Genomic DNA, 14,133 nt, shown 5'->3' on the forward strand with positions numbered 1-14,133 from the left:
TTTATGATGGCAGGACAATGCAATAACTACAATAACTGTCTGGTTAACGTCATTATGGCATTGGAAAAGAAACAAATACTTCAAATGTTGCGTTTCCAAATGAGAAAGCACGTCCGTTGAGCGAGTTCTGTACTCCGTCATTGAAACGGGTATCCGTGTGTGGACCACGGAAGGTCAGTGTCATTGACTTGCGTTGGAGATATATCCGTGGCCACGTCACGGAATCTGGGGCAATTCCGTGATGATTTCACGGATTTTGAGTTAAGGGCCCGTGGACATTTCACGGAATTCTGTGAGACCAGGTTGGTTTGAACAAGCACTCAGAACAGTGCTGGTTCCCGTCCTGCAAGTTTATTTGCTTCAGCTGACTTATCTTATCTGTCAGTTTATTGACGGCTGGGGAATGAATGTCTTGATGTAGGATAACAGCAGTCAGGTCAGAGTCTCTGGATCTCTCACACACATTGGATGAATCTGACAATGGCAGGTGTTTGGAAAATTATTCTTCTCAACATTTTCATCATCTCTGCTAAAAGTAGCATGATGAAAGGTATGTCCTTAAATTCTTTGAGTTGTTTCGGATAAGATAAATGACTGTATACTGCACAACTTTTAAAAAGCAATATCAAGTAGATTGAAGAGCAGAGACTTTCAGCAGTGTATCACCTAATGAATTCATTAGAGCTTGAGAATGTGTAGTTTTTAGCATGGAAGACATAAAGCTGTACGAAATGAAATGAAATGAAATAATGTATTAGTAATAGTATTGAAAATTGTTTTCCAATTTACATTTATGATTTTTTTTTATACAAAGTGACTTAAAGCTTAGGAACTGGTTGCAGAGCAACTGGTCTGAAAAAGCAAAATCATTTAATTTCGTTTGATCTCAATTGAACTGTGAAGCTTAAAATGCTTATTAATTTATTAGTGGAGTAATACACACATAAATTAAGAGGGTGGTTGATTGCAATTTTACTTTTTTAACATTGGTTAGTGTGTAATGTTGCTGTTTGAGCATAAACAATATCTGCAAAATTGCAGCACTGAAATTTCAATGCTAACAGAGATATCATCTTTTAAAATTCTGGCAGTGTAATAGTTAAAAAAAATGGCTGGTAAGGGACCAGCTTCTTCCCGGATCCGTTACATCATGAACCCAGATAAACCCCGCCCCCAGGAACACGCAACAAAAGGGGCGAGGCCATGTTGTGCTGCTTTAGAGAAGAGGAAGAGAAAACTAGGGGTGCACTTAAAAATCTGTGCATATATGAATCGCAATTCTCTCTTCCAACGTTTCTAATGGATTCATAAGTTTCAAAACCAATGTTCTAAAGCAGCGGTTCTCAATCCTGTTCCTCTCATCACCCTGCTCTGTATCTCTCTCTCTCCCTCTCTCCCTCTTTCTCTCTTTCTCTCTCTCTCTTTCTCTCCCTCTCCCTCTCACATTCAGATCGTCAGATAAGTTCCAACAAACTGTTACTTTTATACACTTATTTTCACTATGCTATGAGAAGCATTATACATGGACGCACGTACAGTTGCTGTACTGTATTAATGCTTTAATCAGAATAAAACCGTATTTTAAAAGGTAACAGAAGCAGTATTAGTTACAAACAACAGCATATCTAAAAGTAGAAGACAACAACAAACAAACATACCATAAAGAGCCAGGCTTGCAAAGGTTCTCATTCTCTTCGTTAATATTCTCTGCGTCTCAATCGGGCTCAAATTAATGAGCAATATAGAAGATGTCATTGTTTACAATACAACTGGAGCACATTCTGAGCTTGAGAGGGGCGAGGTGGTTTAGCCAATCACAACACACTGAGCCAGCCAATCTCAGCCCAGCGTATTTCTGAGGGAGGGGCTTCCTAATAACAGGAAATGAATTGAGGCATTTCTCAGAGAAGATGTCAGATCTGTGTGGAATAAAGAGAAGTAATTATGTGAAAAACTGTGTGTTTTTTTAAACAAAACATGAACACGTTAGACTGCACCCCATAAACACAATCAAGCCCTAGAAAAAACCCAGTCAACCACCCCTTTAGGACAATTTAGACGTGAACACTATAGATAGATGGTGATTCATGGTGAAACTTTAAGTCTTCAGTGGACTATACATTATAATTGAGGTCTGTAATAGCTCAGTAGTCTTGAGATATATCATGCTCAATATATGGCCAGGCTGATCACAGTTGTTCTCCACTACAGGTTATTTCTGGCACATCTCAGACCTCCACTGGGATCCTTCTTATGATGTAGGGGGTAACGCTGCATCAAAATGTGCCTCCAGTGGAGGCCGTCCGACCCCAAACGCAGGCAGATTTGGAGATTATTCCTGTGACTCCCCATGGACTCTGATAAACTCGACATTGAGTGCCATGAGACGGATCCTGCCTGACCCAGACTTCATCATCTGGACCGGGTTTGTGCCAAGCACCCTCTCACCTCATAGGACTGTCCTAGTCTAAAGGTTAAAGTGAATTCAGTAGAGTGCAGCGGTGTTGATTTTTGTTGGCCAAACCTAGTTCACCTGACAAAAACCTAGTAGGCTTTTTCTATTGGCTTTTGGATGTGCTCTGTGACCAACAAAATATTATGGTCCTTGCACATTTGTTCATCATGATAATCTTCATGATTGATCAGAATTTTGAAGTCTAAATTCAATTTTGCAGTAATAAAAGCCAAACGATCTAAATGAACTACACAGTGTACTTCAACATCAACACCATTAAGCACCAACAAATCTGTCAGTCTTTTTGAGTTAGAGTAGTTGATTATAAACCCAATGAGGCTGTGAAATTTATATTTGTTTTAAAGGAGCACAATATATTTTCAACTACACTGCCAGTTAAAAAAGAATTTATGATTTCATAATCTTAAAACCATCTAAAGGCTTTTACATAAATGCTTGAAACTTTTGTAAGCAGTATAAAATGTGCATTCATATAAAATTGATTAGTGAGAAAAAAATTAGCCAACAAGTCTCCAATATAGTATAAGTGGTGCTTCCAATCATAAAGATAAGCATAAAGAATGAGTTGGCGTGTGAAAAGCATTTGGCCTGTACTGTAGATAGGTGAGCTGTCTAAAGTCATATATTTCTTACATAATTGATTATATAATAAAATATAATTCAAACTCTTATCCACAGAGATGATACTCCTCATGTGCCCGACGAGCAGCTGGGAGTCGAACCTGTTCTGCGTATAATCAGCAATCTCACCTACATCATAAAAACCACTTTTCCTAGTATGTGTTTCATATGAGCTGCTGACTGCTTGTTTTGTTTGTCTATGGAATTCATTTCACATTTGTATTTCTTTAGATACCAAGGTGTATTCTGCAATGGGAAATCATGACTACCATCCAAAGAACCAAATGCCTCCAGAAAAAAACAACATTTATGAACAAACCGCGAATATGTGGCATGACTGGCTACATGTGGCGTCAAAAGAAACCTTTAAAATAGGTATAAACTTAAGTAGCTCATCATTAACAATACACTGACACAACATTTTTACTATATTATAAAATGAATTACTTATGTAATAAAGCTTAAACTAATGCCATATAACTTTCATTAATCTCTTTCACAGGTGGATATTACACAGAGAAGTTGCTTAATCAAACTGGCTTCAGAGTCGTGGTCCTTAATACGAACCTCTATTACGATCAGAACAAACTCACAGAGAAAGTCAAAGACCCTGCAGATCAGTTCAGTTGGGCTGATAAAGTGCTTCAGGACGCAGCTAAAAATAATGAGAAGGTTAGTAGTGACTTACAGCGAGGAAGTGAAACCTTCAGTTTTGTCAGTTTATCCATGTGTTATTATAACTCATAAAGAAGCTTTTTTCTGTTTTACCCAGGTTTACATTATTGGTCACGTCCCTCCAGGGTTTTTTGAAAAGAAGCGAGATAAAGCCTGGTTCAGAAAAGAGTTTAATAAGCGCTATATGGATCTCATACAGAAGCACAGCGCTGTTATACAGGGCCAGTTCTTCGGTCATCATCACACTGACAGTTTCCGCATGTTCTACAGCTCTAAAGGTCATTTCAATTCTGCTGCTAATTCTGTCACATTTTGTGCATCTTTTGGCATTAGAATTACCTTTCAAATTAGAAATGTGGAAAACCTATTTATTAGAAGGGTTATTGTAGACAATTTATTATATTTTAGCTAGTTTTCAAGGCAACATTGAAACTTTTCACAGTAACTTGATGTTTTAAAGGGGTAATTTGATGCTTTTTTAAAGATGATCATTTTGTGTATTTGGTGTAACAGAATATGTTGACATGCTTTAATGTTCTAAAAACACATTATTTTTCAAATACTATACATTATTGTAGGTCCTCTATGCCCCGCCTCTCTCAAACACATTGTTTTCTACAAAGTCCCTCCTTCTGGCAAGCACAGTCTGCTCTGATTGGCCAAATGACCCAGTGCATTGTGATTGGCCGAACACTGCAAGCACTCATTGGAAATGTAACACCCTTTCCATAATCACAAGTTACATCTTTCAAAATAAATGTAAAGAGAGTTAATAATGTCCTTAGTTTTACCATCAGTTCAAGCCCCAAAGGAGAACAGAGTTACGTAACAGACACAGTGATGAAGCTCTTATGTGTTTGTAGTACACAAGCCACGGACAGTTGAGACAGCTGACTCCACTGTGTGAACCTGTCTCTCTCTCTTTTATAACAGTCAATAGTAAAATACTTACGGTCGTCCATAAAATGCGTTGCTGTTCTGTTGTAAGTAATCTTAAAGATTCCTAAATGCATCTACTTCAGAAGGCCAGATAAAGTGCTTTTGCTTTCTCCTAGAAACACACACATCTCCTTGACACGACTGCTTTAACACTAACTGTGTTACTGAAACCATGCCTTCTTTCTTTGCGTGAACATTTGGGCGACATTAAGCAAATATTTCCACATAGTGACGTAGACATAGGGGGCGTGTATGAATGAGCTGTTTTAGGGAGGCGTGGCAGAGTCTTAACTTTGATATTTCTTTGGGTTCGAGACTTTAGTCTTGGAAACTTTACAGATCTTCTTTATGCACCAGAACTTGTTATACTCCTAAGAAAAAGGAAAATTTTAATTCACATCATATGACCCCTTTAAACTAAAACTGAAATAAAAACTAAAAAAACTACATACTACTAGTAAATGCTATAGAATCAGAGATAATAAATTAATAATTCAAATATCTTCTTTTGGCCATGTAATGTATTTCTCAAAGATTTACAACAATTTCAGAAAACAATGTACAAAAGCTGTCACTGGGACGGTACCTGGAAAGGTACACCTTTGTACCTAAAGGGTAATAATAATAATAATAATAATAATACATCATTAATATAGCACCTTTCAAGAATCCAAGGACACGTTACATAAAGTTGATATAGATAATAGATAACACAATATAGATAACACAAATATATACAAAAGGTTACATGATCAAGCAAGTAGAACACACAGAGATCATATAATTTACTGTTCTGTTTTTTCTGTATTCAATATTCAAAGATATTTTGAGCCATCCATACTTTAAGATCGTGTAGGCAAGATGTTAAAGAAGAGGGAGGAAAATAGAATTGGATTATAAATACGCAATAAATTTGCATATCCTCAGTGTAACTCTAAAAATGTAAGACCATGGCACAGAAGTATCTGACCCAGAGGAAGCGTGTAAATAAGAAATAGAAGTGGGCCAAGACCAGATCCTTGAGGCACACCACGGGGAAAAGGGACATTTGTGTTTATCAAATGCTATTATCAATGCCTTATCATAACATGTTTGATATTTAGGATTTGAGTTCGAGGATGCACAGTCTCTGACGGGAGCAGTTAAATAATCGTAATGACAACACATGCAAGTCACGTTATAGTGACACGTCATTGTAGACACTTCAACCAGCACTTGGGAGACCAGTATATATATAACGAGGATGACATTTTTTTACCTAACGTGTTCCCTGGGAACCGAAGCCACACCAAACAACACTATATATACACACCAGTAGCCAGTAAGCTAGTATACACATTACTACCTTGAAGGCACAAATTTGTACCTTTCGAAAAGGTACTGCCCCAGTAATGGCTTTTGTACCTTTTTTTTTGAAAGTGCACCTTTTTAAAAGGTACACCATATTTATCGCTACAAGGTGCATATTAGCACTTCAATCGTACATTTTAGTAACTAAATGGGTTGCACCTTCCTTTTGAAAGAGTACCGCCCCAGTGATGGCTTTTTTTCTGATAGTGAAGATTACGTTCACAAATGGTTTGTAAAACTGAAGCCGTTAATACCCTTTTATAGGATCTCCCATAAGTGCAATGTTCCTGGCCCCAGGAGTGACTCCTTGGATTACAACATTACCTGGTGTCATAGATGGTGGAAATAATCCTGGAATTCGCTTGTTTCAGTATGACACCAAAACACTTTTGATCAAGGTAAGACCCATTTTCATGAAGAAATTTGTATTTTTATTGCAAACTTTGTACATTTTATACTAGTGTTGTTTTAGCATCACTAGGCCTGTTATAGTTTTTGTTAATGTTTTGAATTAGATTTTATTTCATCTTTTTACTTTTAAGTCTGTCATTTTATTTTTTACATTTTTTATATATATGTCTATACTGCTTTTATATACGTTTTAGATATTTTACATCAAGGTAAGCTAAAGAAAAATGATAAATGTTGTCCCAACAAGCAACAATTTTTTTTCAAATATAATTTTTGTTGCTTTAGTTTTAATTAAAGCTGCAGCACATAACTTTTGCCTCTCTAACGCTGTCTATGTTTAAAACATAAAATGCAAGACACACTATGGGTTATTTATTATTTCTTTTGTATTTATTTCATTTTACTTGGGTTGTGCTTTGACACTGCTTCTGTGCATAGATGAATCTGTGATAACCATCACGTATCATCATATATCATTTGAACAAGTAATCAAAATATCTATATTGCTCATTAAGATCAGATCAAACAGTACTCTCTCTCTTTTACATAGCTTCAAGAAGATAAGTGAAATTTACCTAATTAAAATAAAATAAAATAATAATAATATTAAAACAAACCAAAAATAAATTAATTAAAATCAAGCTAATAAGTGTTCTAAAGATTAAATGTGTTACCTCTTCAGCAGGGAAAAAAATCTCAGTGTTGTTCATTTACCTTTGTTTTAACACAGTTTTTTGTCGCTTTTTGTTTTTAGCTGCAGACCCTGCACCGTTTGAGGTTTCTTAGTTTTGTAAACAGATTCCCCAGATGTTAAAAGGATAGTTCACCCAAAAAATGAAAATTCTTTCATTAATTACTCACCCTCATGTCGTAATAAACCCGTAAGATCTTCATTCATCTTCAGAACACCAATTAAAATATATTTTTGATGAAATCCCAGAGCATTCTGGCCCTTTTCTTTGTGCAAAAGAAGTATTCTTGGAGCTTTGTAAATTACGGTTTTTACTACAGATTACACATGGACCATTTTAACAACATCCTTAGTATATTTCTGTGCCTTGATCGTGGTAGGACCCTAGCTGTCTATGCAGGGTCAGAGAGCTCTCGAATTTCATCAAAAATATCTTAATTTGTGTTTCGAAGATGAACTAAAGTCTTACGGTTTGGAATGATATGGGTGAGTAATTAATGACCGACCTCTAATTTTTGTGTGAACTAACCCTTTAACAGGGCATCTAGATGACAAGTTTAAATTCTAAGCAACTGTTGCAAGAACAAGCTACAAACGCTCCACACAAAACTTTTAATAGCCGGATCTTCTTTCTGTTTACGGACGTGACCACACAAAGAATGACATACGTCAACATCCAGTGAAATCAGACTTACTGTTGCAAATTAAGGTTAAAAAGTTACATGCTGCTATAATATATAGCCCTGATTTACACATTTCCATTCTTACTGCTTTGTGTTCCTGAAGGATATAATCACCTACTATATGAACCTGACATACTCAAATAAGGAACATGAGCGCTGGGAGAAAGAGTACCGGCTGACGGAGGCGTTTCGTGTGCCGGACGCCTCTCCCGTCTCCATGCACCGTGTGATGGAGCGGATATCCAGCAACAAGTGTTATCTGCAGAAGTACTATGAGTTCAACTCTGTGAATTATGACCTGACGGAGTGCCACGCTGACTGCCGCGTCGACCACGTGTGCGCGATGAGGGAAGTGGACTTTGAGGCCTATGAGAAGTGCGTGGTGAAGGAGGGAGGCTCGTGCACTGCTCCAGTGCTGTTTACTCTGCTGCTGGCACTGATGTTGAGCCTGCTGTGTTCGAGCTGATCACAGAACAGCAGCGTTTCTGCAACATTGTCACATGATCCCTTCAGTGCATGAGTGTGAATGACATGTTCTCAGTATTTAAAGTATTTAAAATTTTAACGCGCTGTTCATAAACTTGATCTGTCATGATTTGTTTATATTTACTGAACTGTCTCTTAGTTCAGCCCAATATGAAAATGTTTTTGGTTTGGTCCCAAACATTAAAAACAACTACAACAACAAAACATCATTTGTGTTCCACCAAAATTTGGAGTGATGTGAAGGTAAATAAAAATTGCAGTTGTCTTTTCTTCTTTACTAATCTGAGAAAGTCTTTATTTTAAGATAAAAAGTTGCATGTAATGGTTTTTTTTATTTTTATCCTACGTCAGAAACAAGTTTACACTGATTTGTCTCTGTATACAATTTGTATACATTTTTATTTTATTTTTGCATAAAAGATGGTTTGATAATGATAATGATAAATAATGCATAATGATGAATTATGCACTCCTGCAATTTATATTTAAATTCATTCATCAACATGATGTCATTTTTTTCCCACACACAACATTATATCAATGCTACAGTTGTAGAGTCCAGGAGTAATTAGGGCATCCATCAGAACGAACACTAACTATAACCAACAATACAGTAGTCACAAAACAGTATACATCAGCCTTTGATTTGCATGTAAAGTTGCAAATTAAACTTGTGTGGGGGGAAGATTTAATACCACATAGAATATCTGCAAATAAAATTCATCTCATGTGTTCAAGGGAACAAAATCACTTTTGCAACAGGTGCAAAGTATCAATAATAAAATAAAAAAAGAATAATTGCTGCAACTGGGGAAGGCTGAGACTCTTTTTCCTACTAAATTAATTCTCTGTATCGCATCAGTTGAGGCATCCAGGAATTGAACTGACAAATGTGTTTCCATCAGAGTTTAAGTGCATGCTTTCTTACAGAACTAAAACATTGTACACCTCGAAGAAATGTTTTTTATCTTTTTAACGTGTCATTATTTCTCATTATTCGGTCTGTTACAGGGACTTTTAAATGACATGAATATCTGTTTTTAACATAAGCCCCATTTTAAGTTTTTTGTGTTTGACTCCATGTGATAAAGCAACACTAATGCTTGAGATGAAACAAATGCTCAGGCTTTCTTGGCAACTAGTCAAACTCATACTCTCTGTACATTATCAGGTTATCTGTATGTAGTCTCTATAAATGTAGAGTGACGTCTGATGGACTGACAATCCTTATGATGCTCATAAATACCAAGTACAATAAATGTCAATGCATTCAAAATCAAAGCCAAAACAGCTGATAAAGCTAACTGGATTCGATAATGCAGATCTTGTGCAAATGATGTCACATGACAAAAACTTGTTTGGTGGAGACATATGGCTTCATGGCGTTCTCCAGAGCCTTTCTGAAGTCTTGAAGGCTCACTTCAGTGCAAGCTGGAGCCGACAGCTTCCCAGCATGAATCAGGACACAGAGTTCATCCAGCATGTTATGTAAGGCGCCTTCATCTGTCCCAAAAGTCAGGAGTCTTATAGATTAAACTCCATTGATTCTCAAAGAACAGCACGATTTATGACAGTGTCAATGAATGCGCAAGATTGGACACACTCACCATGTTTGTTGTCTCTTTTCCAGTGGGTCACCTAAAAACCTCTTATTTTCACATCTTTGAAGATCAGCGTACTCTAAAGACAGCATCATATTTGTGTAAGTGCAAAGTGCAGCATATTAGAGGAACATCATGACTTTATGAATCTTCCACTATGATCCAGTTCAGATATCAAGGTTGATGCAGTGCACAGTCAAACTCACTGTAGGTCACCATGCTGCCTCCACTTCTGAGGAACACAGACACCTTACTTGTTCATTCACAGACCTCATACTGTACACAGAGCTTATCAAGGGCCCTAGCCAAACTGTCTCTGCCCTAGCTGATCAAATAAAAGTTTGTAATGTTGTGCCGCTGGCTGGTTTGGTTCATGCTTCAGAACAGCAGAAGAAATTTCCAACTAGGTATACAACGGTTTCCAGTTTTCACATTTGAACTAGCATTAAAAACTATATTTACCATGATTTATAATTTCACACTAAATACTGCCCAGCATTAAGCAAAGTTAGCAACAGTCTCCACAGACAAGCATGCAACGTCGGTTCTGATTTTTGTGAAAACACTGCAGAAAACGGAGGACCAAAAGAGCAAATTTTCTTTTTTTCCAGTCTATCTGTCTTTTGGATCTTTTAATACAGTTTTGTAAATTTAAAGTGATTGATGAAAAACGGGGTAATGTGGAATGCAGAGTCTAAGTGTAACGACGGGGTGAAAGGAGTGGCAGGAAGCAAGTGTGAGTTAACACAGTTTAATGAGGACAATGATACAGGACAACAAGAAACAAAGATGACGCTGAAAGGAATACACAGTCCAGGATGGTGCAGGTGAGTGAAGGATCCGGATGGCGGTGATGAGTTGGCAGCAGGAGAGGGTGACACAGGAACTGCGGGAAGCGAGCCTGTGAGCGAGGTAAGTGATGTTGCTTGTTGGTGATGTGCGGAGAGTGGATGGGGTTCCGGGGAGACACGGACATCCAATGCAGAAACACACAAGAAAGCAAACATAAGTCAAGTACATGAAACAACGCTCTCACAAACACAAGACGCTAGACAAGACAATATATAAGGATGAGTAATGAGTGACAGCTGTTGCTGATGACAATTAGCGGAGACGCCCACAAACTAATCAGTGCTGACACATAACACACAGACTTCACCCACATAGTGCAAAACCATGAGATCACGGTTTACCAACCGTAACAGTACATCCCCCCACCCCCCCCTCTAAGAACGTCTCCTGGAGTTCCCAGAAGGGCCTACCTGCTGATTGTAATCATCAATAAGGGAGTGATCCAGTATGTCCCTAGCAGGTACCCAACTCCTCTCCTCTGGACCGTAACCTTCCCAGTCCACCAAGTACTGGAATCCTCATCCCCTCCGTCTCGAGTCCAGAATACGATTCACTGAATAAGTTGGTTCCCCATCTACGAGACGCGGCGGTGGGGGAACCGGGGTTGGCGGATTAATACGTGAATAAAACATGGGTTTAATTTTGGACACATGGAAGGCGGGATGAATTCTCCTGTACGTTGGAGGTAGTTTGAGGCAGACTGTCACCGGACTAATGATCTTGGTGACAGGAAACGGGCCAATAAATTTGGGAGCTAATTTGTTAGAAACGGAGTGGAGAGGAATATTGTAAGTAGAAAGCCACACTTTTTGACCCACGACGTATACGGGAGGCTTTGACCGGTGGCGATCGGCCTTGGCCTTAGTGCGCTCCCTCATTCGGAGCAGAGTCTCGCGGGCTCTGGTCCAGGTGCGATAGCACCTCTGGACAAATGCGTGAGCAGAGGGGACCGCGACTTCAGACTCCAGACTAGGAAAAACCGGTGGCTGGTAACCTAAGCTGCACTGAAACGAAGAGAGGCCCGTGGCTGACACTGGTAACGAATTGTGAGCCTACTCCAGCATAGAGAGTTGTTGGCTCCAGAAGGATTCTTGGAGACTAAACATCGCAACGTTCTCTCTAAATCTTGGTTGGCTCGCTCAGCCGGCCCGTTACTCTGGGGATGATAACCCGAAGACAGGCTAAAAGTCGCTCCTAACAATTTACAAAACTCCTTCCAAAATTTGGATATGAATTGGGATCCCCTGTCAGAAACCACGTCTACCGGGAGGCCATGTAACCGAAAGACTTGATCAAGGACAGTGACCGCTGTCTCCTTGGCTGTAGGTAATTTGGGCAAGGGAATGAAATGTGCCGCCTTCGAGAACCGGTCCACTACGGTCAAAACGACCGTCATGCCATTAGAGGGCGGGAGGGCGGTAACAAAATCTAGAGCGATATGTGACCAGGGTCTCGAAGGGACAGACAGCGGTTGAAGAAGCCCATCTGGAGGTCGGTTAGATGACTTACCATCGGTTTGGCTTATCCCTCGATGACAAGCAACGTTAAAGCAGTGACCCCACTGAATAACTTCAGACCGTAACTCCTCCGGCACAAATAAACGATTCGGTGGGCATCCAGGCGGAGGCCTTACCCCTTCTAAGGCCGTCTTGACCTTCGATTCGACCTCCCATACGAGTGCTGAGACGACTATTTTCTCATGTTAAATACACCGGGCATTCGGGAGGATCAAAAAGACGTGACAAAGAATCGGGTTTAACATTTTTGGAACCCGGGCGGTACGACAGAGTAAAAAGCCTGCCTGGAATTGAGTCTTTTGGCAGTTCTAATGTACTCTAAATTCTTGTGATCGGTCCAAACAATGAAAGGTACCCCTGACCCTTCCAACCAGTGACGCCACTCCGCTAAAACTAATTTGACAGCCAACAATTCTGTGTTACCAATTTCATAATTGCATTCATCAGGAGATAATCGATGTGAAAAAAACGCGCAGGGATGCATCTTATCGTCCGAGGCAGCACGTTGGGAATGAACTGCTCCTACTCCCACCTCTGATGCATCGACCTCCACCACGAACTGCCATGTGGGATCAGGGGCTAAAAGGATGGGAGCCAAAACGAAGTGGCTCTTGAGGTTGGTAAATGCAGTTTCGGCTGCATCAGACCACCTGAACGGAGTACTGGGGGAGGTCAAGGCGGTCAGAGGTGAGACTAGTTGACTGAAATTACGAATAAAACGTCGATAAAAATTGGTGAACCCCAGAAACCGCTGTAGGGCCTTACGGGAATCTGGAGATGGCCAATCTATCACAGCCTTAACTTTGTCAGGATCCATACTTATTCCCACGGACGAGACTATATACCCTAGGAAGGGGACAGACTGTGCATGGAATACGCATTTCTCCACCTTGACAAAAAGCCCATTCTCAAGTAATCTCTGGAGCACTCGTCTGACGTGTTGCACATGTTCCTGGAGAGATGAAGAAAAATCAGTATGTCATCCAGGTAGACATATATAAACTGATCTACCATGTCTCTCAACATGTCATTAACGAGTGCTTGGAAAACCCCTGGCGAGTTGGAGAGCCCAAACGGCATCACCAAATATTCAAAGTGCCCTCTAGGGGTGTTAAAGGCGGTTTTCCATTCATCCCTCTTCCTGATGCAGACCAAATGATAAGAATTACGTAAATCCAATTTTGTGAATACGGATGCTCCCTGTAACCTCTCGAAAGCTGAAGACATCAACGGCAAAGGATAGGTATTCTTTTTGGTGATGTTGTTCAGCTCTCGAAATCAATACAAGGTCGCATAGAACCATCCTTCTTACCCACAAAAAAGAATCCCGCCTCTGCTGGAGAAGAGGAAGGGCGGATGAACCTCGATGCCAAGGAATCAGAAATGTATTTCTCCATGGCCTCCCTATCCGGAATAGAAAGAGAGTAAAGCTTGCCCTTAGGCGGAGATTTACCTGGAACTAAGTCTATAGCACAGTCGTAGGGACGATGCGGAGGAAGAGAAGCAGCACGGGACTTACTGAACACCTCCTTCAGATCCAAGTACTCTGCGGGCACGTTTGATAACACCATGGTCTCCTTGGCGACAGGGGAGTCCAGGAGATAAAAGGATATGGTTTCGATGTGGTTGCCTGAGGTGAGCAGAGTTATGGGTTCCATGTTGTGAGTGACGTGGGGCAGTTCCTGGCCATTGAGTGCGGTGACATGGATGGGATGAGACACAGGACGGACAGGAAGGTTCAAGTGACGTGCAAGGAGAGAGTCAATGAAATTACCTTCTGCCCCAGAGTCCAGAAGGGCGTGACAGTCGTGAGTATGGTTCTCCCACCGCA

General features: G+C 39.9%; 1 protein-coding gene across 1 annotated transcript; it reads left to right on the top strand.

Moving 5' to 3' along the window:
* Window positions 1-339: 339 nt before the first annotated feature.
* On the top strand, window positions 340-9,129 carry smpdl3b (sphingomyelin phosphodiesterase acid like 3B). Its single transcript, XM_059566975.1, has 8 exons — window positions 340-550; window positions 2,212-2,425; window positions 3,155-3,252; window positions 3,329-3,472; window positions 3,600-3,769; window positions 3,870-4,050; window positions 6,326-6,459; window positions 7,950-9,129. Exons 1-8 carry the CDS (start codon window positions 469-471, stop codon window positions 8,310-8,312), a joined length of 1,386 nt encoding a protein of 461 aa, XP_059422958.1. The 5' UTR covers window positions 340-468; the 3' UTR covers window positions 8,313-9,129.
* Window positions 9,130-14,133: the final 5,004 nt, after the last annotated feature.

The sequence above is a fragment of the Carassius carassius genome, chromosome 15, assembly GCF_963082965.1.
Source record: "Carassius carassius chromosome 15, fCarCar2.1, whole genome shotgun sequence".
Taxonomy (NCBI): domain Eukaryota; kingdom Metazoa; phylum Chordata; class Actinopteri; order Cypriniformes; family Cyprinidae; genus Carassius; species Carassius carassius.